Genomic DNA, 27,676 nt, shown 5'->3' on the forward strand with positions numbered 1-27,676 from the left:
TGTGCCCAGCCCCAAGTAGGTGATGCCTCCATTCCTTCAATGCACATTTTATTGCCAACAACTCTTTATAAGTGACAGTATAATTCAATTCTGCTGCAGAAAATTTTTTGGACCAAAAGGCCACTGGGTGCATCTTTTGCGATATTGGATCACGCTGTGATAAGACTGCACCCATGGCCACATTGGACGCATCGGTTTCCACCACAAAGGGAAGATCCGGTCTGGGATGTTGAAGAACTGGAGCCACTGTGAACTTCTCCTTCAGTTTCTGGAAGGCCTCATCCGCCTGTCCAATTGAAGGGTTTGTTCTTTCGCAGCAAGGACATGATGGGATGAACCAGTTGAGAAAAGTCTGATACAAATCGTTGATAAAAGTTGGCAAACCCCAGAAAACTTTGGGCTCCTTTCACAGAAGTTGGAGCTGGCCAGGAAAGGATGGCGTCAACCTTTCTGTTGTCCATTTTCACCCCCTGCGAAGACAACATGAATCCCAAGAATTCAACTTCAGGAACATGGAATTGACATTTCTCCAACTTCACGTACAAGGAGTTTTCTTTGAGGATCTGAAGAACGGCAGTGACATGTGTAAAATGCTCCAGAGGATTGGCTGAAAAGATCAAGATGTCATCGACATACACCACTACACAAATATCCAGTAACTCGCGAAATATGTCATTCATAAAAGACTGAAATGCAGCTGGTGCATTACATAGCCCAAAGGGCATAACCTGGTATTCAAATAGTCCATAGTGAGTGTGGAAGGCCGTTTTCCATTCATCTCCAGGTTTTATGCAAATGAGATGGTATGCCCCTCGAAGATCAAGCTTGGTGAAGATCTTGGCTCTCTTTACTTGGTCCAATAGGGTAGAAATGAGAGGCAGGGGGTATCGGTTCTTCACAGTGATTTGATTCAGGGCTCTATAATCGATGCATGTTCTCAAATGTCCTTCTTTTTTGGGCACGAAGAACAGAGGTGATGCAGCAGGGGACTTAGATGGTCTAATAAATCCATTGGCCAAATATTGATCGAGGTAAGCTTTCAGGTGAAGGTTTTCCTTTTCCGTTAATGCATAAATGCGATGACAAGGAAGCTGAGCTCCTGGAATCAGGTCTATCTGACAATCATAAGGCCTATGAGGGGGTAAAATTTCGACTTGCTTCTCTTCTTGAAAAACATCCTGAAACCTTTGATATTCTGAGGGCAATGAACCAATGAGGCCCAACATGATCTCAGTATTCTTTGTTGGTTGCTCTAGGCCCGTAGAAGGTTCAGAGAGACTACAATTCTCAGAACATTCAGAGCTAAACGTCAAGGTCCGTGCACGCCAATCAATAACAGGATTATGTTTTTCCAACAAAGGCATTCCTAGGATGATTTGAAATTGTGGTGCTTGAATTAGGTCAAAGGAAATCCCCTCCTTGTGTCCTTCCTGGCAGAGCATGATGAGATTGTTTGTTAACTGAGTCACCGGGCCTGACACTAGAGGGGTGCCATCGACCCCAGAAACATTTTCAGCTTCCAATTTCTCCCTTAAAGGAATACCCAATTTGCTCGCTAGGTGTAAATCCATATAGTTGCCAATTGCCCCACAGTCAATATATGCGTTCAACGCAAATTTTTTTGTGGGACATTCTGGACTAACTAAGATGATGGGAAACACAAAATGCGAGGTCACAGAAACCTTCTTCACGCTCGACAAGCTGACCTCTACACTTGTCGGGCACTGGAGTTTTCCGGACTCGGTTCTTTCTTCTCCTGACTGATTCCTCCTAGGGGCTTTCTTGAGGGTTTCACAGGACAGTCTTTCAGGAAGTGCCCCGCCTTTCCACAATATAAACACAGCTGCTGCTGCCGTCTCTTATCTCTTTCCGCTTCAGAGAGAGGACCCCGAATTACCCCCACCTGCATGGGTTCGGCATGAGTCTCTCCCAATGATCTTCCAACAGATTCCTTAGGACGTACAAAATAAACTCGACCTTCTGGGCGGGCCCGGTCTGTTCTTCGATCTTGGAGCCGATGGTCTAACTGGATGGTTAAATCAATGAATTCTGTGACACCTTCAGGTGGGTTCACCACCTGTGCTAGGACATCCTTCAACTCACTCCGCAACCCGCGGTAAAACAAGGTGGTTCTTTTTTCCGAAGGCCAATTGGTTTCTGCAACTAGTCTATTGAAGGTTGCCACATATGCCAGTAGATCTTGATTGCCCTGTCGCAGCGATAACAACTCATTATCTAGGGCTTGACCCTGAGTGTGACGCGCAAATAACTTTTCCATTTCGTGCTGAAACTCCTGAAAATTTCGTAACAGAGGATCATCTCTGTTGACAAGGGGAATAGACCAGTCGGCTGCATATCCACCAAGATATGACAACACAAATGCCACCTTGGACTGGTCCGTGGGAAAAACTCCTGGTCTACATAGAAAATGTAGTCTACATTGGTTTAAAAACACTGCAAACTTCTTTGGGTCTCCATTGAAACGCTCCGGGGGAGCTAAGGGAATATTTCCTGGTACAACCACTTGAACTGGAACAGCTGATGCAGATGGGGCTGGAACTTGTGGATTACCCTGAGGCAAGGGAACCTGTCCAGCTTGAGACTGCAATAGTTGGCGGGCCAATTCTTCGGTCCTATCCCTGTTTACCACTAACTCCCTCCTCAGAGCGTTGGTTTCTGAACGAGCTGCATGAACCTCAGCTCTCAATTCCCCCAACAATTGGACCTACTGATCCACCTCTGGAGTTCCCATGATGTCCAGGCAGAGTATGTTTCAGTACGGCTTCGCGTTCTGTAACGCTTACGTGAACTCTGCGGGGACACAGTAGTGGGAAACTGCTGGGCACAAGTCTGGGACACTGGAGTGGTGACTGCTGGGCACAATTCTTCCCTTGTACCTTGCTAGCAAGGGGTCCCTGCATAAAACACCAAAGATTCCTTGGTGTGTGTAAAGTGCTCAAAATCTTGGATTCTATGAGAATTCTCCTTAAAATTCTTACCTAGGTTATTTTTGAAGCGAGCTATCCATCCTGCATCTGTGCAGGGGCTCTAGTTCTGCAGAGGGACATCCAGATGAATACAGTGGGGTGGAAAGGGAGAAAAAGTGACAGAAGGGGAAATTCCTACTATGCTAGTGGAGCCCCACTTGGCATGTAGTGAAAAATAGGTTACAACCCACTCAAAAGAAAGAAATACCAACACATGGCCAAATGTGTTTAACACCCCAAAAGCTTCTTCTTCTTCCTAAGAATGTGTGTATAACAGGATGAACTGAACTGGCACAAAAACAAACGTGCAGCTGCACGTAATAACAACAATGGGCAAAACCTTTCAAAAAATGCCTTAACTATGGAGTAGAAAACCTCTGTGTAATACAAGCCCCAAAACACACTTCACTGTAAGGAGTAACGATGCCTTTCCCTCAAAAGACTGTAGCAGGTGAGGAGCGGGAAACACGCTCGGTAGCAATGCCTGCCAAATGCACTTCTAAATAAACGCAGCAATGTCTTTCCCTCAGAAGCCTAAAGGTAGCGAGGAGCGGGACACGCGTTCAGTAGCAATGCCTGCCAAATGCACTTCACACTAACATGGCAATGTCTGTCACAGGAGGTAGTTCGTCAGCGGAGAGCGGTAACACGTTTTACAGAATGCTGACTGAACGCTCTTCACAAGAGCATGTCTTTATCACTCTGCAATAAATAAAGTCAATAAACTCAAGAGCAAGCCGCTCGTAAAGAAAAAAGAAAACAGATACTTGCAATGTGCAGCGCTGACAGGAACAATAAATACTTATGCCGCTGACAGGAACGAGTGCATTATTAGAATGCAGCAGTGCGGAAAATGGAAACTAAATGACTGAAGTTATTTGGTGCTAAAGGACAGGCTGGGGAGGTGAAGGAAAATACTAAAAGGGTTAGAATCTGGGACCAATGAACCAATGAAGCGAAAAACTATAAGTTGACAGGACAGCTGACTGGAACTGCGGTAAGCGTCAATTGAAGGCAATGATGACGCGAAGCAGGGAACTCTCGAGGGGAGGGGCTTAAATAGGAGCAGGATGACAACCACTAGACAAACACTGCTCACCTCCCAGAATAAACTAGACGGCCATGTATAAAAGTCAGGAAGTGACATCAATTCCCCTCCAGTGCTCCGAGTTGTTTTTTTATGGCCCAAGAATTATACATGGAAGACCACTTCCTTTTAGAGTCAATTAGGGAACCTTTTCCTGTGATCATGGCAAGGGGCCAGTCCAAAGAAAATCTACAGTGGGGGCTCTGACATGGGTTTGTTTGAACTGATTCTGCCATGAGTTCTGGCCGTGTTTGACCACGGGCCAGTGGAGTATTTGCTGTCAGAATCTCTTGGTCTTCTGGTTCAGTGGTACCCTTTCTTGTACCCGTAGATTTTAGGCCTAGGTCACTAGGCTCCCTGAGTCTTAGTTGATTTCTAAGTTCTTCCTCAGTCAACTGGCTTTCTTGAAGCAGAGGATTGTTTAGCTTCGGGACTGGACTGGCTATAGGAGGGTCATCCACTGTTATTGGCTGCTCCAGAATATCTTTGTCATTAGTAGTTTGTTTCTGTGGGTCACTTAGTGAGTTGGATGCTCATTCCAGGCTTTTTAGCTGCGATGTTGCTGTTCTTGATGTGGCTGTTAGAGCTGGGTCCGTTGGAAGGGGGTCTTTCGATGGCACATCATTTCCCAGGTCTACAGTTTCCAGATTTTCTAGGAGGTTTGTGAGTATCATCAAAGTTTCCTTCAATTCAGAGTTTGTGCTGTTCAATCCTGATTTTATTACAATCTTGTCATCGTCATCAGTTCTTCCGAGTTTATGGGCCGGTTGATTGTCTAGGACTGCCTCTAAAATCTCTGCATCCAACAGTTCACTACCGTTGCTGGTGAGGTGGTTTGTCTGTTTGTTAAAGAAATTTGCCAGAAGGGTTAGGGGAGATGTTTTCCTTGCACCTTTATTTGCGGTTGTAGTTTTTCTACCGTGAGAGCTGGTTTTGTTTTTTTGAATTCTAGTAAGATTAACTTTATTTTTGTTTAACATTTTTGGAGGATTCCAAATTTTTGTTTTGCAAAAATGGGTTTTCCAGCGTTGGTCTATCTCGTTTTTTAGGGTTGGCTAGAGCCGAGTCTGATGTCCCCATTTGAGCATGTACTGCATTCAGCATGAGGTTGTAGTTGCCAGAGCTAGAGGCAGAGCCTTTATCCTCAACGCTCCCCACGGAAGAGGAGCCAGGCTCCGGGTTTGCTGGGTGCAACGTCTCACCCACAGGGAGGAGGGGTGATCCTTCTGCCGCCGCCGTATGGATCAGCGCACACACCTGAAAGAGAGCTGGCCCCCCATCGTTGGCTCCGCTCGAGGGCAACTTTTGGGCAGATGCCGCCATGAGCGGCGGAGCCTCTACGCCGCAGGAGGTGGCGTCGGAGACCATGTCGGCACAATCGAACTCAGGGCCCTGAACCAAAGCGGATGCCTCATCCCTCGGCGCCGCCTGGGCGGGAGCTTGATCGAAAGAGAGCTCCACCACGGCACTGCGCACCACGTCAGCGGTCTCCCCCGATCCCCCTGCGGGGGTGGACAGTAAGCAAGCTGAAAGTGGGCTACTGGCCGTGGGAGGCAAAGGTGGTTGTTTAGAAGAAAATAGTTCTTGTTGGTTAGTCAGAGGTTGATGGGAGGGGGACGTCTCCTGTAAGACTAAACTCAGGGTGGAGACTGTGGGCCCCGTCAGACTTCTTGATGTGGCACTTCCAGCCTGTGGCTCCGTTTTCCGTGTGTTGATTTTACTTTGTAAGCGAGGTACCAGAATACAGTCCAATGGATCAAGGTTAGAGGCCGTATCAATGTTCGTAAGCAGGCGGGTGCTGCGGAGCCATCTCCCTTTTTTGCTATGAGGGGATGTTTGTGGTGTGGCAGCCCTTGCAGCCAAGCCTGCCATGACTGCAGGACTGCCACTCCGTGTGCGCTCTGTCTTTGTAGCAGGGTGAAGAATAGACTTCTCCTTTCAAAATGAGTAGCAGGGAAGACAGACCAACAGAGAGGGTGCTGCAGGACTGCCACTCACCGCCACTCCGCGTCTGCTCCATGGTAGCCGGAAGTCTTTGTATTAGGGTGAAGAATAGACTCCTCCTTCCAAAATGAGTAGCAGGGAAGACCAAAAGACCAACATACCAACAGAGATGGTGCTGCAGGACTGCCACTCACTGTCACTCCGCCAAAGCTTGAAACACAATGCAATTACAAAGTGTACTTTCTGTCGCCTTAGGACTCTCTGCACAAGGTCAGGATTGGCTGGCGTTCTTGTTCAGGCCTCTTTAAAAAAAAAGAGGGGGTTTCACAAGTGTAATACTTGAGCAGTGACCCTAAATAAGAAAGAATAGGAATACAAAATAATTTGACTTTCTGGAATTCTATACAATAATTTCTAAACTCCTTAAAGGTTTATTTCAAGCACACTTCTGGGGGTGAGCTACTGATTTAGTCTGTTCTTATACACCCCAAATTCACAATTTAGACAAACACTTGCAAAAAGTATTTAGAGTAGAATAAGCATCCATTTCGGACTATGTATTTTGCTTTTCGCAAGTTGCAGTCATAACATGTTTTCTTCTCTTGTTGTCTCTCACAATTATCACAAGACACTCCATTTCAGTGTCCTCGGTCACTTGACAAAAACCCTGTGCCTAAAAGCTTGTGTACAGTGTAGAAATGTTGACCACTGCGCATAAAGTTTGGATAATAACCTAATAAACATAAACATAAAGTGGCCCTTGATTTCATTGTGACACAATTAACGCTTTGTTGTAATGTGTCCATATTTCCTATCTCCATGGCATGCTGTTCAGGATGTTTGTTTGTATGTATGATGTAACCAGTGCCAAGAGTACAGGAAACCATGTGAGTGCACTGCTTTACCTGTGCTACTCTAAATTCTTTGATATGTATTTTGCCAACCTTTGAAGATTTGCAGCTGTACTTGGCTAACACATACGATGCATTCACGGCTTTTAAAGCCATACTTCTTGCAAAAAAAACCTTTTTTCTAAGGCTTCATGGCGCTTATTCTTGTCTCGAGGGATGTTAGGATAAGTTGCAGCTTTGGATGTGGAAGTAGCAGCATGTACCACTAGGCTTTTTGGTGTAGGGTGCTTAGACAAAAAATGAGGGTTCACTGAAAAGGATATTTTAACCAACTCCTAATTTACTGTAGGAGTGGTATCTGCGGTATCTGTTTTTTTCCTGAGTTACATGCATGGTTTCTTTAGTGCTGTTCGAAAGGTCAGCACATGTTCCTTAGGAGGGGCCTTATCCAGGATATTGGGTAATGTTCTTTGCAGGATGACCCCAAGTATTCGATGTCCCGGTTCATCACAGTCCTGGAGGCTGCATTTGGTTGAGAATGTATGTCAGGGGTATCAAACTTGATTTCAGGGGATGTATCGAGTCCACTGACATCTTTTAGGAACATTTGGAGCCCCAAAACACTCATACCCGAAAGGAATTATGTCTTCCTCTTCAAAAAGGGAACTGAAAGTTTTAAAGAATTCAGTCGTTGACTGTCATTTGTACTGTCGTTTGTATCACAATGTCGAAGTTACATCATCTTGGACGGTTCCTTCATAGAGGATGTCGATGCAGCCTTTTGCTTCAATGCCACTCGAGTAGCCATCTCAGAGATCTTCATACTCAGGCTTTTAGGCACAAGGGTCAAAGTCTTAACTGATTCCTTGTCAGTCTTGGAGGATGCAGTGGGAGCTGCAGCATCTATGGCTCTTTCGAGGGGTCAAAAGGAGCCGCCTTCAAGAATACCTCCAACATATTTATCCTAAAACTCTCACCATTCAGCCGCCGAGGTGGTCTTTTTTGGGAACTTAGCTGGTGCCTGTCGCCTGAGGAATCAGATGAGGAAGATGGATGATATTGCTTCTTGTTATTATTCTTAGATGATGAAGAAGACGAATGCTGAGAATCAAACCTTTTGGTGTTTTTCAATCTTTTCTTGGCCATTTCAGGGGATTTTTCTTCAGCAGAACTCCTACCTTTGGAGGATTTTCTTTTAGAAGGTGTGGAGGATAGAGATTTGGATACTGATTACTAGTCATTGACAGGCAGGAGCCAAACTCGCTGAAGTTGTGGATTTCGCCCAGGCACCACATTCAAATTCTGTGCAGATCAGTGATCAACATCTTCAATTTACAGTCTGCATATCTCTTTAAGCCTGTTTTAGGCATAGACAGTGTGACAGAGTCACCAAAAAATCAATAAATACGGCATGTATCAAAGAAAAAGCATCTTGCTGAAGCAAGTTGAACCATTTCGAGAGCATGCTGTGCATGCAGAAAAACAGAACTGAGGTAACGGATGCATTGAGTGCTATATATGCTATCATTGATGTCATGTTCGGATGCTGCCAATGCCGGACAACACCCTGCTTTAGAATTATTTTGCTGTGACTACAAGTCAGGATACAACTATATCTAAGATGAGGAATCCGTTGGAGGGCACAATCCCTTAGAATATAGCCCTATATGCCACTACCTAACAGCACGGATTGTCTTCTTTTGTATGTTGCTGATTGACCTTGCCAATAACACATTGTCACATTTCATTAAGACTTGGATTTTACAATGCTTTAATTACTTCCACATTTTCCTTTGAATGATGTTTAACATAATATCAAAAATAATGAAGCTTTTTACCTTATCCTGTGTAAAACCTCATAGTCTGTAACTGGCAAACCAAACAGTTGCTCCCCAGTTGAGTAAGTCACAAATCTTCTCCACAGATCATCAAAAGTAGACTAGAATCAAATTGGGTAAGTGTCAGTCTAATCACAGCACAAATTAAATGGAAACATACTGTGAGTGATATTAATTAGTAATAGAACAGTGTATGACAACAAAATTAGCTATTTTATTTAGCAAACATATGGGAGAAATATCCATTCTCTTGTATGTACAACATAGCTTTCAGTGCTTTTCTGAAAGACGATTGTGCTACTTACCTGTAAGTGTAGTTCTTCAGAACAGTGGTGGATGCAGCTTTTGGTGCAGGTGGGGAGGGGCGAGTTGTTCCTGAGGGACGGGGTACCAGGATTATAAAAGATTCATGGTCATTGTCGGCTCGCACACATTTTTTATTAATATTTTCATCAAAATAGTGCACGCGACTGAGCACTCCAAAGGAACAAGGGTGGCTTCTGAGGGTTCTCCCCCAAGAACATTTTTAAACCTATGGCTTTAGATGGTGCATTTTGCAATATAATGTTTGGGGGAAATAAAATGCATACAATTTACAGTAGGTTCTCTAAGGTAACATGAAAAAATCAAATAAAAATACCAGGTCACCAACCACCATGTGCCAAAGATACATTTTACAACATTTTCTTGATGCTTGCATTAATATAGTATATGCTGTCATTACCACTGTAAAACACCTTAATTATGCTGCTCCCATTATAAATGATCTTACACTGGGACCAATTCATTCCCCGGGTCTGCGCTTAGAAACCTATGGGTGTTAATCGCGTTATAAATAACCAATCGTATCATTTCATTGACTGAGATTTTCCAGAGAGTCTAGAAGGTGACCCAGAAATATCAGAACTAGCATTTCCCTAGATGACCCTATTTAATGTAAGTCAAACTCCCATTCGGTGGTGTTACTTTACGTCTTTACTTTTAAGTCTGTAGTGAAAGTTTGCCTCCTGCAAGACGGATACAGAAACCACAATCTTAAGTATATCTACCCACACTGATTGTGCCTCTAATCACAATTGACGGGATTTTGTGACCCACTGCTTCTGAATATAATAACTAGCTGTTTTATATCAGCTTGAATACTGATTGATTTGCTGATATCATAAGAGTACAGAAGCAATGGCCCATAGAACTGCCTGCAAATCTAGAACTTTTATATACATCTTTGCCACCTGCTCTGACCAAAAAGGGGGCCTTGGAAAATTATTGAGATGAGTTCCATACCCCATTCAGTGATGCAGCCACCAAATCATTGTTACCTTCATTCATTTGCTTGGTTACTTTGTCCTAATCTCTTTTAGCCTGCAGCCACTGCAAATCCAGGTGCTGCCGCTGTATTTTCATATTTAAACTGCAGAATGAAAGGAGAGGAAAGCATCAAGACATTAGGCCAATGCATCTTTATTTTGCCTGTCCGATAACACTGCTCTTTTGTCACATGAAATAGGCCATAAAAACGGATTGTGCTTTGTTATATCAATGTGTTGAACGGATGTCCCAGAAACTGATTGGCTTCAGGAGTCAATCATTGGCTGCTAGGTTTGCACCTTTTCTGGTTATAGAACAAATAAACCAGTCATGCAAATATGGACAGACAAGTGTCACAATCCTTGTGCTGTGAGTGGAGTGTAGCAATCACCATCTTATAGGGAGCCTTGGCAAGGGCTAAGGGACGAGGTTTGGACTAGGGACTGGGCCTAAATTAGCCAGTCATCTAAGCAGGGATAAAGATGAATGCCTTTCAGGCATAGGAACGCTGCCACAACTGCCATGAGCTTGGTGAAGACCCTTGGGACCAAACTGAGCCTGAAAGGTAAGATTTGTATGGATAGTGAACATGGTGTTTAGAAAGCTGCAGGTAACGGTGGTGTGCAGGCCAAACTGAAAGTACAGATTGTACAGATATGCGGCTTTTAAGTACACAGCTACTAGCCAGTCGCCCAGCTGAAGGGATGATCAGATAAGAGCAGGCGTAATCATCTTGAACTTTACCTGGGGCAAGAAAAGGTTGAAGGGAGAGAGGTGTTGCAGCATCTAAAGGTTAGCCTTGTTCTTCTTCAGAACGTAAAAAAAAACCTGAGTAAAAGCCATGCCCTACCTACGCAGGAGGAACTTTCTCTATTGCTTACATGAGCTTGAGTATCTGCTGAGAGAGTCAGAGCCTCTTTGTAGGGGGAAGGGGAGATGGTGGGCGAGGAACAGGAAGGCGATAGCCCCTGTGTACCACTGATAGGGCCCAGCTGCCACTGGTTATGTTCTTCCACTGAGCATGATGATGACTTAGACTGCTTGGCTTCTGGAATGGGGGAAGGTTCGGAAAAGAATCCCTGGGGTGACGGGCGTGCTTTTTTTTATGTGGAGTTCTGTCTTGTCTACTCAGCCAGCCGTGGAAGCATCTAAAACACTCTTGGAAGTGAATGACTGTAACTGAATGTCTGAAGACCCTGACTATATGGAGCGTTTAGTTAGGGCTCTTAAGTACTTTGCCATTTGGGCACTGTTTTTCTTTTTATTAAGCTCCTCATCTATATCAGGGAGCTTCACCCCATCAGACAGCAGTTCCATAATTTTCTCCTGCAAATCTGAGGGGAATTTGTGGGCTTTGAGCTTAAAGGACACACCTACAGCCTAAACGGTAGCTGCTGTGTCCAGGTGGTGATAGGAAGCCTCCATGAGGTCCTATTCTACTTGCTGCGTCTCCAAAAAGCCCAAGCAGAATACCACATGAAATTCAGGAGGAAGGGGGGAGGCGTAGTCACCCAACTTTCCCAACTTAAGTTTGGTAGCTTCAATGACCACTTTCTCAATGGCCTGCCTGAAGCTAAGGGAAGAGTTTTGGTGAAACTTCTTCCATGCATTATCCAGGTGATCCTCACACCGCAGAATTCTCTAAGAAGAGGTAGAAGTAAATGATGTATTGCTTTTACTACAAAGAGTGGTTCATCATGCACAGCTTCTCCCGGAAGGGATCCGTAGCTCATGTCACGCATTTTACAACCAGTTGTATTGAAGCTGGTTTTTGCCATTTTTAAATTACCTCCCTCACTAGATCAGGTTGAAGCTGTATAACCAACCTGTTGCTTTCATTGAGAGAACGAAGGAAAGGACCTGGTAGTCTGACTGTGTGCTTTCTGGTACTGGAATGCCCAAGTACTCAATGAGCCCTTTCACCCTATCGTGGAATGCTTGAATGGACATGGAAACTGACAGATCATCTTAGTCATCATCAGGTCATCATCTGGAAGGACCGGGGGTAGTGGATGTAGAAGCAGAAGTGTCTGAGATGATTCAGCATTTTGACCAAAATGTATCCTCCCAACGATTCAACAGACCCTTGAATGACTTGTACGAAAGTGCATCGCAGAGCACACAGGCGTCCCAGCAGTGAAGAGAGCCCAAACACTTTAAGCAAAGAGTATGAGGGGCCTCTGCTGAGACCAATCTGTGACAGCCGGTGCATACAGAGTACCCCACTTTTCCCGGCATCATCGGGAGGAAGTGAGGGGACAAACAGAAGAAAAGAAACAAAACAAAATTACTTAATATGCTTGCGGTTCAGTCCCTGCTCCAGGAGAACTCCAATAAATATGGAGGAAAGGGGAAGAGACATAGGAGTACTCAATCATCATTCAGTCCAAAATGGAATTCCTCTTACTTCACACAGATCATTTAAAATAAAAAATGATCTTAATCTATACAAATATCCCCACCTCCCAGGAACAAATCAAAATATCAGATAACGTTTATTGCTTGCCATTCTATTTGATCCTACTCCATTTAGGCTAATACTATAGTTCAAATGATCTACCTCTCAGTAATATTCTGTCTGAAGGACGTTTTTCCCATGGATTCCTCATCTTTGAAATCTATCTGTGGGGTCAGCTGCTCTTCAGAAACGTTCCCGCTGCCAGGGGGTGCAGCGTGGCTTCATATTGGCTCTGCGCCAGCTCCCTCTGACACCTCTACGTGCACCACGCTGAACATGATATTGTGGCTACCATATATAGAGGTGCCATGCCCCTTGTTCCATCCCTTTTCCCTAGCACTCTGATGCTGAGGGAACACAGAACCAAGGTCTACGAGCTACCCGCCAAGAGAGAATGTACGGAGGGCAATGAGAAGTAGGGTGTGAGTTGGCACTGCTGTTAAGTAAAACAACTATAATTGAGTAGATAACCAAAATGAGGGTAATGTGTGTGGGGTGCAAACCCTCCAGTAGTGTCTCAGCATCAGGCATTGACAATAACACTATAGGAGAAGGAACAAAGCTATACAGCCAGCAGTGAGGGCTGCACACCGTAAAGAACCATGAACCGGTTAACAGCCTGATTCATGGAATTATTTGTGTGAAAAACACAGATTTGTGTGACTTTCTGCCCGAAAATCCCTATACTTCACAGAGGGATTTTCGGCCAGAAAGGCGAGCAAATCTGCCTTTTTCACGCAAATAATTCGATGAATCAGGCTGTAAATCTTTCTATAACAACATAACATAGAAGTCATAAAAAGTCTTGCGACTATTCCAAAAGTAGGATGATCAATTTAATTCAGAAAGTCATTAAGCAGATGGCATTCTGGCCAATGCACTTTGGACCAGGTGGTCCTCCATCCGGGCCAAATTTTTTATAAATTGAAATTCAATGAATGTTGGCAAACTAACCCACGATAGCAATGCAACAATTAATTGTTCAAAACATAATAATATATCATAGTTAATAATTGATACAACAATAAAGAAAGAAGAAAAAAGAAATAAAGATTGTTGATACAACAATAAAGAAAAGAAAAATTAAATGAACACAATAAAAGCATTAGAAAACACAAAAACACAGAAAACAAGAAATAAAAAGCTTCATAATTGTTCAAATGGTATATATATGAAAAATGACAAAGTTAGAGATGAGGAAGGTCATGAAATGACATGGCTCGATCGAAATTCATGACAAAATGATAAGCCAACAATGGAGTGCAGTCTCTATGTCCAGGTGGCGAGAGCAGGAGCTCCCACCTATCCCCAGCACTGTAGGATCTGCCCCTCCTGAGCAGCCTGCACTAGATGCAACAAACAACTTCGCCTACAGCACCATCCATGCTGATGCCCCCTTTGCGGCCAGTATATCCTACACGGTGAGGCCAGAGTCTATTGGAGTATTTACGTTGCTCACTTGAACAAACCCCTTCATTGCGCAGTAGATTTAACCCTTGCGCAGCCCGGATTCACGCCTGCACCCGCGCCGACTTTCCATTCAAACAAAATGTTGGGCGCAATGCGGTGCCATAACGAGGCTTGGCATTGCACGCGTTGCTAGGCAACAGTTCATATTTCCCTCCACATCCGCCTGCAGGCGGAAGAGCCAGCCACATCAAAGGCCAATTTAAGGCCCTGTTTGCACCAGGTCGCACCCAGATCTACTCTTTGTCAGCACTTTCCTTTGATATGAACTTCCCTCCAAAGCCTGATGAACAACTCTGAACTATTTGAATTTCTCTAACTCTACGCTTAACCCTAGCACGCAAGTACGCTTAACCCTGCCTCCGTGCCTAGCGCACTATACTTGCTCTAAGACACTGTATGAATGTATTCCATTTCGCATGTATACTCTCACCATCCTATGTGACTAGCAACATTACCAACATTGTATGTGCAAATACCCACCCGTAATCCTTGCTTGAATCCTAAAAGTGGTCATTTACTAGTGTTCGACATCAACTTATCTACTAATGTACTGCATTTGGTTACGGCGATCCTGCTGAATCCCGTATGCTACACTGCTCCTGTAAAGTTGCATTATCTTAGCCACAAATGTACACCTCCCCTATCAAACTATGTACATGCCCAACTACAATAGCCTTACAATTTAAGGCGGTAGGTAATCCCCCTAGTCTAGACTAAAACACACTAGTAGCACTCCTATACTTAAAGAGGCGCAGCTGCCTAGCGCGTTATGTTAGCGCACCTGAACCTACATGGATTAGCCCACTAAGTTCAAGCCCACTTATTTGAACTATCCCATCAGCTTTTTAACTAAACCTGCCTATCTCAGATCTGCTCACGGATCTGCCTACAGATCCCAATTGCACCTATTTAATTGTATTTTCCAAAATCAGCCTAGCACATTGATCTCAACGGTATCGGCCCACATTGACGTGCATGCAAAGCCTACTGTATCTGCCTACTGTAATATCATGCCGGCCTAGCCCATTCTGACTGCATTAGCTCTGCAGCCATGCAACTTCTATGGCGGTCTAGCCTATTTTAACCGCTTTAGCTCTGTAATATTCATGTGGGACCAGCCTATTCTTGACTGCATCAGCCTAAGTGAATTTATGTCGGACTAGCCTATTTCTGACTGCACTAGCCTAAGTGAATTTATGTTGGACTAGTCTATTTTTTTGAATTAGCACAAGTGAATGTGTGTTGGACTTGCCTATTCTGCATTAGCATTAGCTCTGCAACATCCATTGCATCAGTTTTCCAATATCCTTCTATCCACCAACGATTCTAGCCTGTTCACCTCAGCCTATGCTCCTACGCTAACCTGCTCATTATCCTAGTCAAGCCTCCCCTGCCCATAGTGCCTGCATCATGTACCTCTGTGCTTATTTTAGCGCACTATGCATATCACATTCACCTTAACACGACTATTACCTGCTCTTATATTCATTGCTCACTGGCTCACATTGATCGAACCACAGTTGAGCATCAACATGTTCCCCACTAAAAACGTTGACTACAGAATTAAGGCTGCCCCATTCCTACCAGCACTGAACACCATCATCACAGATGCCACAATCAGACCCACCACATTCCTACCCAAACTACATACAGACAATCTGAGGAACAATAAGGTGATGATACCTAATCACACCATTATTAGGTGCACCATAAACCGCACCTAATAATGTCCACCTGCCCTAGCCCTAAGCTTAGAAATCTCAGACTTCACACCAGGTTACTCTCACACTGTCAGCCTACCTCTAACAGAAACCACACCAGACACTACCCCAATGCCACAATGCACCACCCTAAGGGTCTCCTGGCCACCAACCTCGCCCACTTCAGCAAGCATGAAACTCTGAAATAGGCCAAAACTGACAATACTGTGTCAGCCAACCAAGAAATTCTGACACAAGCCAAAGTTGACAACACTGTGTCAGCCAACCCAGAAACTCTGCAACAAGCCAAAGTTGACAACACTGTGTCAGTCAACCCCACACAACCTCTCAAAAGAGCCTTAATTAACGCAAGGTCTCTAGTTGCTCACGCTACCGACGTAGCTGACATCATTTTATCCAATGATTTTGATTTCCTAGCAGTAACAGAATCTTGGCTGCACGTTGCAGCAGGCCCTTGACTACTATTAGCTATCCCAGACAACTATTCCATCATCAGAATTGACAGACCCATCACCCTCCTTTTTAGCAATACACTCGACATGAGACTAGTCCCCTCACCATCACTCTCCTTGTGTGAAATCCTCTCAGCTAAACTCCAAAATGTGCATAAAAGTACCACCTCTTTCCACTTAATCTACAGACCTCCTTGGCCCTTAGGCGCTTTCGAAGAGGACATAATGACCCTACTCTCTGACAATATCAAAACTACCTCACAAACCCTAATCCTAGGAGATTTCAACCTAGACTACAACCACCCCAACAACCTTCCTGCAACCTCTCTAGCTAACACCTTAGTTGAACATGGATTTACTAAAAAAATTACCCAACATACTCATGAGAAAGGAAGAGCCCTCGACTGGGTAGCAGAATTAAATTGTAATATTTCAGTAAATGGCATCATACCGCAAACCTGGACTGACCACTACCTTATCGCGTTTGAGCTCAATATGAACATAACACATAACAAAACATGTCTCATAGCACCCTCGTGCTCTACCAGAAACAAACAGAATATTACGACCAAATAATGCCCCTTGTAAAGCCAACCCTTAGCGCACTACCGAACACAAACCACCCTAACGTCTTTGTAGACGTTTATAACTCCTCCATGCTTAAAGCAATCGACTCAGTAGCACCTCTTAAAATGCGCAAAGGGAAACCAAGAGCCCATGTGAACTCATGGTTTACCCATGAGTTGAAAGTGCTCCGTTCTGAAAAAAGAAAACTTGAAACTCTCTGGAAACATAAACCCTCCTTATAGAAAAAACCAACCTAGTCTCCATCTCCACTAAATACAAAAATTAGATTATCTGCACTAAACGTGACACCTGCAACAATAGAATAAATCAAGCAGGTTCTAGAACCAAAGAACTCTTCACCATTTTGCGAGAAATGGAGACACCTAACCCACCCTCGGACACAAGCCTAAAAGACAAACTCTGGTGCACGAACATCCAAAATGCTCTCACTAATAAAATTGCCAGTCTACAGACCAAAATAGCGGACAAACGCAGTCTGCTTACTAACCAAGCTTCCAGCAAGCCCCTGTCACGCACACACCTGCCAGTAACACTACATCTGCCAGTAACCCCGAACTCCCTGTAGCCCGCCCTCATACCTCGATCCCATCACTTTCCCCTCTCACATTACGGGACTCACGTGTGCAACCTGCTGCCTCTCGTGTACAAGCACGACTCATCCACAACAGGGCACATTCCGGACTGCGCCCCTTTGGTCATTGGCGGCTTCCCTGGTGCCTGAAGGATCGGCTGAGCAACACTATACTTACGGGTCACGTGACCAGCGCTTCTCGATCACGTGACCTGGGAGTCCGCACATGTGATGCGGACATGCGTCACCTGACTGGGAGTAGCGCCAGAAGCACGAGTATTTAAACACGGATTTCCACATACTCGCCGCTTCACAGCTGTTACCTGTAACTCTGTTTGGCTTAACGCGTTCGTTTGGACTTCTTTGGACTTTTTTGGATTCGACCTTGACTTTGGAATTACGGACTTCTCCTGGAATTCCCTATTGGCTACTGGTAACTTGGATGTGCTTCACGGATTAACCACAGACTGTTCTTTGGATTGCTATCGATTTCCCTTCTGCATCTGGTTCTTTTGATTCCTGACTCAGCTCCTCACAGTTACCAGATCTCGTTCTTGCAATCAGGTGGACTTAATACCGCACTACTCTTTGGGCTCCGTCACAGATTGCTCCACTTTGAGGGGCACTGCCCATGTGAGTCCCGGACCCTCAGCCTCATAGGTTTAGCAGTCTCCTGTCTAACCTTTCTGGTAAGCCCATTCCACATTGTTTTTGCACTGTTGTTAACTGTTTTTGGCTTGGTACTTAATCAGTATTTTCTTACAGCGGATTGGGGTCTCCAGAGGTTCGTGGTTCCGGAGTTTAACATCGTCCACCTGTGGCATCAAGGGTTGCACAGGGAGTGACTTTGGGTTCTCTCTGTGTGACACTTGGGGACGGCGGTCTCTTCTTCCTACACGACATTCAAGTCTCAACAGCCCCTCAGTGAAGTACAGAACCACACACGTACCCCACAGCATCACGAATTCAAATTTTCAAATGTATCAGTACCCCAAGTACAAAAAATCATAGCCTCCCTGAAACCATCTAATTGCCAGGGGGACAGTTGCCCAGCTCAGATCATTAAAGATGCGGCCAGAGACCAGGCCCCATTCATTAACAAACTTATCAACGCATCATTTTCTAGTGGCATAGTACCTAGCAATCTGAAGGAATCTTGGGTACTTCCACTACTCAAACGACAAACCTTAGACCCCACCATTCCCATAAACTACAGACCGACCACCACGGTCCCATTTCTGTTAATGATTTTGGATAGGGTTGCATATCTGCAAATCCAGGTGTACCTTGAGGCTAAAAAACTCTTGGGATCTCGGCAATCCGGCTTTAGAGCACTACATGGGACAGAAACCACCCTTGTTGACTTAAAAAGCCAGATTGATGACCTTAAAGAAAAAGGCAGACTCGCTATCCTGCTCCTTCTGGATTTGTCAGCGGCATTTGACCTGGTTGATCATAAGGTATTATGTGATCACCTGGCGACAGCAACCTATTTCTCCAAGTCAGCCATCACATGGATACAATCGTTCCTAAACAAAAGGACCATGCAAGTCTTCTCACCCACCACAGCAGCTGACCCCATACCTATCACCTGCGGTGTGCCTCAAGGCTCCTGCGTCTCGCCCACTTTGTATAACATCTTTACAAAGCCGCTGTTTGATGAACTGGATCGTCTGGGTGTCACCTACACTAACTATGCAGATGACACCCAGATAGTCCTAACCCTTACAGGCATTTACAACACAGATGTACGTTGTGTGAAGGAAATCTACACCATCATTCAGGCATGGATGGCCGTCCATGGCCTATGACTGAATGATGACAAAATGGAACTCTTGCTAGTAGGCTCCACAGCTAATTTAAACAAATTAAGCCCCAACTATAACACATTCAACATAGATGGGAACAACATCCCAATTGCCAAAGCAGTAAAAACACTCAGCTTCTACTTTGATGCCACGTCTAACATTAGCACACAAGTAAATATGACCGCCTCAGCCACTGCCTACACAGGCAAACTGATATAAGCTTGTAGACCTATGCTGTCTTCAGAAAGCTGCCTCACACTAGCCAGAGCTCTTATAGGCTCCAAACAGGACTATTGCAATGGGTTTTACTTAGGCGCCAACAAAACGGTAATTAACAAACCTCAGACTCTGCAGAACAATGCACTCAGAGGTGCCTTAAACATACCCAGAAATTAACATATCTCAGCAACAAGGAAACAACTCAAATGGCTTTCCATAAATGAAAAGATCGAACTCAAAACCTTATGTTTCACTTTCAAAGCGCTGAACTACACAGCCCCCCCACCTCACCAAAGAATTCACCTGGAGATCTTCTACACGAATGACCAAATCTACTGACACCTCTTGCCTGTCAGTCCCAAGGTACAATCTAAAAAGATCTGGTGGATCTAGTTTTCCGGTCCTGGCCTCCCAACTATGGAACTCCCCCACATCTGACATCAGGGCCATACAAGTGTCATCTCCTGGATACTCAGCAAGAACTAACTAACTGCTACCTGGCTCCCTAACGTAACCTCTAGCTTCTCTTACCCTTAGCTACCCACTAGACTGGAACACACCTACCGCTTTGATTGTAACTTCCTCACTACTGTCTATTTCCTAACTATGCACCCTACCTTTGTCACACCCTACGGCTCCTACTACACCTGCTACCTTCGGTATTTTGCTGTACCCCACGGTCCTACCATACTTTGTTACCTGTCTGTACTTGGATTTTTTTTTTCATGGATATATGCACGTTATCTTCTGCCAAACTATTTTGCCCTGTACATGTAACCGTATTCTAAAGCGCCCAGGTACCTCTGGGTCAGGCGCGCTATATTAATAAAATTAACAAACAAACAAACCCGAATGCACCGGACCGTGCGTAGGGAAAAATGAGTAGTCAGAGTGCTAAGTAACCTGCAGCCTAAGACTGAAATGCGTGCGGTAGATGCAAACAGGAGGGCGTCAAAATTTAATTAGAACCAACCTGCCAAACAATTTAAGTCCAAGAATGATAATTCTCGTCATACAAACAGATCCACACACTGGAAAGCTGAACTATAAAGAACCATAAGCTAATACCGAACAAGCGTGCGAGAAAAGACCTGTGGACCAATTGGCAAACACCAATAACGTTAATATCTGTATAAAAGCCTCGACAGGTGGTGGTGATGTCTAACCTGAAGAATAATTGGAATACCTATGATTAACGTGACGTCTAATAGCAAAGACTCCGTCAAAGTAGTGTGCGAACCCAAGGCTTACCTTAAAGAAGGGAATAGTTTCTTACCTGTAACTCCATTTCTCCAGCATTGGTATCTTTCATGGATTCACATGCTTAGAATATTCCCCGTCGTCAGGCTGGGAATCCCCGGTACATTATATAGACCCTTTCCCGTAGGAAAACTTTTTCGACGCTTATGCGTCCTATCCACCTCGTTTTGCATCATGCGTGCCCACGCCGTCGGGGCGTCATGACACAAATACAGGCCCCGCCCCCGCGCTCCCTCAGATTTCGGCCCCCAAAGTAGTGGGGGAACCGGTTTGCATGTTCAGGGGAGGCAGGAGGGCGCATGTGAATCCATGAAAGATACCAATGCTGGAGAAATGGAGTTACAGGTAAGAAACTATTCCCTTCTCCAGCATTGGATCTTTCATGGATTCACATGCTTAGAATAGATTACACAGCAGTACCACCCCCAAAGAGGAGGCGTGCATGCAAACCCATATACTTTGTTCGCAAGGCCCGTTCCCTATGATCATGTATACATCAGTAATCGTTAACACAGGAAAACGAACCACATACAGTCATAAATTCCATAGGATGCAACCCCTCAGCCGGGGCTTACCTTACTGGAATAGGTGTCGAAGCACCGCCTGTCCCATCCGGGTATCTTCGGCATGTTGCTGCGACAGGCAGTAATGGCGGGTAAAGGTGTGTGTAGCCGCCCAGGTAGCCGCCATGCAAATGTCCCCCAGAGGGACTCCGGCCCACAGTGCCGTCGACGATGCCGCTGCTCTAGTTGAGTGAGCTCTTGGCCGTCGTAGAAGAGGCTTCCCTGCCCTAGAATGGCAGTACGAAATGGTAGATGACACCCATCTTGACAGTCCTTGCTTCGAAATGGCTTTTCCTTTAGCACCCAAACCATAGGCCACGAACAGCTGTCTCGTTTCTCTGAACGGTTGCGTACGATGGAGATAAAACTTAAGAGCCCTTTTTACATCCAATGTGTGTAGCATGCGCTCCGCTCCCGAGCATGGCTCCGGAAAAAACGTAGGCAACACAATAGAGGAGTGTTTATGGAACACCGACGGAGCTTTTGGTATAAACTGCGGGTTAGTGGCTAGGACTACCTTGTTCTTGAAAAATCGTAAGTATGGTGGGTCTACCATTAGAGCCTGAACTTCTGAAATGCGTCGTGCTGAAGTGATGGCCACCAGGAAGGCCAATTTCCACGACAGAAACTTTAGAGACGATGATGACATTGGCTCAAAAGGAGGCTTCATAAGAGATGTTAAGACCAGATTGAGGCTCCACTCCGGCGGAAATTTCTTCTCTGGAGGGAAAATCCGAAAGAGGCCTTTAAGGAAGTGCTTAATCAGGCGGTCGCTGAACAAAGGTGCCGAGTGCCGTCGACGAGTAAACCTGGAAATGGCTGCTAGGTGTACTTTTATTGAAGATACCGACAGGCCCTTTTGGGCTAAGAGCAGCAAGTATGGAAGGAGCTGTTCTGGCTTAATCGATTGCGGGGCCAAGCCTGGTTGATCCTCACACCATTGACAGAAATGTTTCCATTTGTACGCGTATGAGGCGTTTGTGGAAGGTGCTCTTGCCGCTTGTAGGATACGCCGACAGTCCTCCGGAATCGTTAGCCGACCAAATTCGGCGAAGTCAGGAGCCAGGCCGTCAACTGGAGGCTGTCCGGGTCGTGATGCCAAACAACACCGTCCTGTCGAGACAGAAGGTCGGGGGTCTTCTTGAATCTCATCGGTTCCGCAGCCGCTAAGTGTAGCAGGTCTGAAAACCACACCTGTCTGGCCCAGTATGGGGCCACCAGAATTACACGACATGGGTACCTGAGGATCCATTGCAATGTCCTCCGGACCAGGGGAAATGGAGGGAATGCGTACATGAATTTGTTCGTCCATGGGAAGGAGAACGCATCCCCCAGAGAGCCCTTCTGAGGCCATCTGCTGGCGTACTGATGGCATTTTTTGTTGTTCTTCGTTGCAAACAGGTCTATGGACGGATGTCCCCATTTCTTGAATATTTGTTGTAGTTGTTGGTCGTTCAGTACCCACTCGTGAACTTCGTTCATTTCTCTGCTGAGGGCATCGGCTTCCACGTTTCTCACGCCTGGTAGGTGGAACGCTAAGATTTGTATGTTGTGTTGTAGGGCCCAATGCCAGATTTTCTGTGCCTCCGTCGATAGGGACCTGGAACGTGTCCCTCCTTGTTTTCTCAAGTAGAACATCGTAGTGGTGTTGTCCGTCATGACACGCACCACCGAGTCCCTTAGTTGTGGAAGAAAAGATTTTAGAGCCCATCGCACTGCTCTCAGTTCTAGCAGGTTGATATGCAGGGAGGACTCCTGCAAGGACCACTGGCCTTGTACCTGTAACATATCCAGATGAGCTCCCCATCCGCTCAGCGATGCATCCGTCACCACCGTCTTTTGGAACTCTGGTTCCAGTAGAGGCATCCCTTTCGTTAGATGAGTAGACACTCTCCACCAGCCGAGTGCTTGAACTAGTTGTTCGTCGACGACCAGTTTGTCGGACCAGCGACCTCGGCTCTGCGCCCAACGGTCCGCTAGAAATTCCTGGCAAGGTCTCATAAACAGGCGACAGTTGTTTATTAGCGGAATGCAGGACGACATGGTCCCTAGAAGGGACATGTACTTTCGCACCGAGACCTTGGTACCGCCTCTCCATTCCGACGCCTTGTTTTGAAGTTTTTGAATTCTTTCGCTGGATGGTCTCACCAGGCTTGTGTGTGTATGAAACTCCGCTCCTAGGAAGACCAAGGTCCTCGAAGGCTCTACGGAGGACTTGTTGAAGTTTATTGCGAAGCCCAGTTCCTGTAAGAGGGACATTGTGGCTCGTAGACTGTCTCGTGTTTGTTCCTTGGATGAACCTCTGACCAGCCAGTCGTCTAGATATGGATAGACATGATGACCGTCCTTCCTCAAATGGGCCGCTATAGGGGCCAAGCACTTGGTGAACGTCCTGGGGGAGGACTTGAGCCCGAATGGGAGGACCTTGAACTGAAAATGCTTTCTCCCGACGACGAATCTTAAATACCTCCTGTGTCGTGGGCGTATTGGAATGTGAAAATAAGCATCTTGAAGGTCTAGTGATGATAGATAATCCATGGGTTGCACCGACCTGATAACCTCTTGGAGCTTTAGCATTTTGAATTTTAGGCTCTTTAGCCACTTGTTGAGTACCCTCAGGTCGAGAATGGGCCTCCATTTGCCGTTTGGCTTTTTTACAACAAAGAACCTGGAATAAACTCCTTGTCCTTCCTGTGCTACAGGAACTCTCTCTACCGCCCCTTTTTGCAACATAAGCGCCGCCTCTTGTCGTAGGATTCGGAGGTGGGGCTGTGTCGAGAATAAAGGAGGAAGACGCGGAGGCTTGTCTTTGAATTGCAGCGCATGACCCATGCGAATCGTGTCTAGGACCCATCGATCTGTGGTGATGCATTTCCATTGGTCGAAGTGATGAGAGACTCGACCCCCCAGGACGTTCCGAAGGCCGTCATTGGTTGCTGGTTTGCTTGGACTTCGTCGACGACGGACCTGAGCCTCGCCGTCTGGAGGCTTGATAATCCCTGCTTCTACGTGCCGACTGGGACGCTCGTCTGAACCCTTGTGAAGAGTAAGAGGGCCTGTTGAATCCACGGTCCCTCGAAGCTCCAAAGCGGGAGTTTCCAGAAGCACCCCTGAAGGGGCGAAAAGAACGAAAATTTCTACCCGTTTGAAGGGCGCCGAGGGACCTAGCAGTGTCCGTGTCTTCTTTCATCCCTTTCAGCGCTTCATCAACCTTTTCGCCAAACAGGTGTTCCCCTTCGCATGGCATGTCAAGGACTTTGTACTGTACTTCAGGACGGAAAGTAGTACATTTGAGCCACGCTTGCCGACGAAGTACTACTCCATGGTTGATTTGTTTGAACCCAGATTCTGCTAGGTCAACTGCGATATTGATAGCGTGGTTTGAGGCCTCTTCGCCGTCCCGCACCAGTAACATAGCTGCTTTCCGGTGTTCGTCTGGCAGGTGTTCTAGGATAGGGGCTAGTTTGTGCCACATTTCCCTATCATATCGTGACACGATCGCTAAGGAATTGGCTGCTCTTACTGTCGTCGCTCCGACCGAGAGCACCTTCTTTCCAAAGGCGTCCTGTCTCCTAGCTTCGCTTTCAGGTGGCGTTGAACATTTTTGCTGGACCCTGGCCTTCCTAGCCGCTGCCGCCGACACCACCGAGTCAGACAGAGGTTGCGATGTTAGACATTTTGGAGTGGACTCCGGAGCTTTAAACTTTTTCTCGATCCGACCCTTTATGGCTGGCTCCGAGAACGGATGTCGCATCGTCTTGAGACCTTCTTGCCACACGTGGTCAAGGATTGGGATGGCAAATACTGATTTTCTCCTTTGGCCCATATGGTCAAAAAGGAAACAGTCTTTCTTCTGCTCCTCCGGAATCAAGCCGAATTCAGAACAAGCTTTCCCCATCATTGCATGGAAGGCTCCCACATCATCCGGGGGAGATGGCTGTGACTGGCTCCTCGTAGACTCTAACTCTACATCCGAATTCCATGTTGGGTCCCTCGAAGGTGACATGGAGATATCTGACCCTGAGTCCCCCAGTACAGAATCGGACTCCGACAACTCACCCTCCTCCTGTGCTCGAGGACGATCTTTCATTGCCTGGGGAGCCGACGGGTGTTTTGTCGTCGATCGAGCCGTACCCGTTTGCTCGTCGACGGAAGGTACAGACAAAAGTGACGATGAAGTCCCGGGCTGAGGGAACTGCGTATCCAGCTGCTGCAGGAGCTTCTGAAGAGTATTAAGCACATCCAGAGACAAAACCGTCTGGGGGGTCAATAACGTGGACGATATCGGTACCATACCCCCATTCGCGCTCGTCGCCGTTGACGTGGAAGGCCGTAAGCCTAAATCCGATGGCTGCAGAACCAGATCACCTTCTCCTTCCGCCGAGCCGGCCGTGTCTGGCTGCAGTAAGACTTCCGGGGGGATCGGGTCATAGACCTCGGGCAGCCAAGCCATGGACTGAGTCTCCGTTGACGGGGGAATCCCCCCCGCTGCTGCTTGGACGGTAATAGGCATCGTCAATGACACCGAGGTCGACGAGCAAGTCGTCGTCGTCGTCGAGCCCTTAGACTTCGTCGTCGATTTGGATGCCGACTTCCCGGCTGAGGCTTCCCGACTCATGGAAGACCTGGGACGGTCCCCTGAGGAGGATTTTGACAGCGCTAGCCTCTCCGTCTTAGATGATGAGGAGGAGGAGGACTTTTTATGCGATGAGGAAGATCCATCCTGTTTCCTCTTATGCTTGTCCTCAGAGCGCATTTCAGCTGGCCGTACCTTCTTCGATGGAGGTTCCGATCTACTCCTGGAGGCCGTGGAGCCAACTTCCGAAGCCGGGTAGGCCCCTGCTCCGTCATTAAGCCAGTCAACCAGCCTTCTTTTTCGGTCCTTAAGGGTTTTTTGGGAGAAACCCTGACAAATTTCACATGTATCCGCCGAGTGGTGTGGGTGGAGACAGTAGATACAGTCCATGTGGCCATCTCCTTCATAAACCTTTTTGAGGCCACAGGTTGCACACGGGCGAAATAACGCTTTTCCAGACATAATTCTCCTAGAATTTGAACTTCGCCGAAGCGAAACAGACAAAACAACCTAGTTTTCACTAGTAGTAAAACACGAGGATCCCACTACTTTGAAAGACGGTTGAAATCTGAGGGAGCGCGGGGGCGGGGCCTGTATTTGTGTCATGACGCCCCGACGGCGTGGGCACGCATGATGCAAAACGAGGTGGATAGGACGCATAAGCGTCGAAAAAGTTTTCCTACGGGAAAGGGTCTATATAATGTACCGGGGATTCCCAGCCTGACGACGGGGAATATTCTAAGCATGTGAATCCATGAAAGATCCAATGCTGGAGAACAATATAAAAAATGCGGGGCTCAAAACAGAACCGCGCTCAAGGAGGTACGTTACTTTAATATATTTATATTGCGCACCTAATAAACCGGAGGCGCGGACAGCAAGGGACATATAACACAGACAAAGGGGTCTTCCGCGGGTACGGCGTACATTACCTGTAAGCAACGACACCATTGTAGCTACTGTTGAAAGGGTCATGTGACAAAATCACATAACTAAGGCTACTCACGCTGAAGAGACGTAAAACGGACTCCTTATGCACTTAAGTAGCTGTATAGGCAAAAGTATATTAAAGTACAAAACGTGCAAAGCCACGCCTGGGCTGCCTGCCCATCCATTCACAAATAGTGGTAACAGAAATACACTCACCGAACCGTGTGGAAAGATGCCCAATTGAGAACATGTCCGGACCACAAAGCGATTATTGTGAAGGGACTAGATGTAAAAACCATCAATGCTGAGCTAGATCAGATGGCAGTATACGTGCAAGTCGCTACAAACGAGAGCATCCCAAAATGGCACTGGACCCCATCAGAGCGATGGGAGTATCTGAATGACTGCAAAACAACTAAGAAAGCGGAAAGGGCTCCGAGTCAGAAGTAGAGCTATGTAAAAAATAATGAATGAAATGAGAACTTCGACTGACAAAGTAATGAAATGATCAATCCCATCCATAATCGAATGACATGATAATAAATGAAACTGAAGTGAAAAGATGTATAGCCTGTGCTGAAGAGAAGCATAGTGATCAAAGGGTAACTAGAAAAACATAACCGAATGAAGAATTGTTAAAGAAAAAATCTGATACACATCATGTACTATTAGCCATTAAGGATAGGCCATGTCTGCTGATGCATGTGTGTATGCTGTAATCAAGTGTGGACTCTATCAAAGAAAGAAGTACAAATCAAATTCCTCATTCATCCTATTCGGTGTCAAGAAGGTCGATCCAAAATGCTTCTCTTTGCACTTTCATTTTGTTAATGTCACCATATTTATTTATTTATTTGTTTATTTGTTTATTTATACAGCACTTATACACAGGTGGAGTGCTTCAAATCTCTTGAAAGACTTTGGTGCCGAGAACTTCAAGAACCTGAAATTTCATTTGTGCAATGCTGTGTCCTTGTTCATTGAAATGTCTCACCACTGCTGACGTCGTGTTTCCAGTTACATGTATTCCTCATCTTTGATAATT

General features: G+C 45.9%; 1 protein-coding gene across 1 annotated transcript in view; it reads right to left on the reverse strand.

The window, feature by feature from the left end:
* The window catches only part of DNAH8 (dynein axonemal heavy chain 8), an 8,835,797-nt gene that overhangs the window by 4,610,759 nt on the left and 4,197,362 nt on the right, over positions 1-27,676 (reverse strand). The window contains exon 33 of the mRNA XM_069608756.1: positions 8,708-8,808. Coding sequence (XP_069464857.1) covers positions 8,708-8,808 — 101 coding nt within the window. The remainder of the gene's footprint in view (positions 1-8,707; positions 8,809-27,676) is intronic.

Source organism: Ambystoma mexicanum, chromosome 4q, assembly GCF_040938575.1.
Source record: "Ambystoma mexicanum isolate Mex_15411 chromosome 4q, UKY_AmexF1_1, whole genome shotgun sequence".
NCBI classification, from domain to species: Eukaryota; Metazoa; Chordata; class Amphibia; order Caudata; family Ambystomatidae; genus Ambystoma; species Ambystoma mexicanum.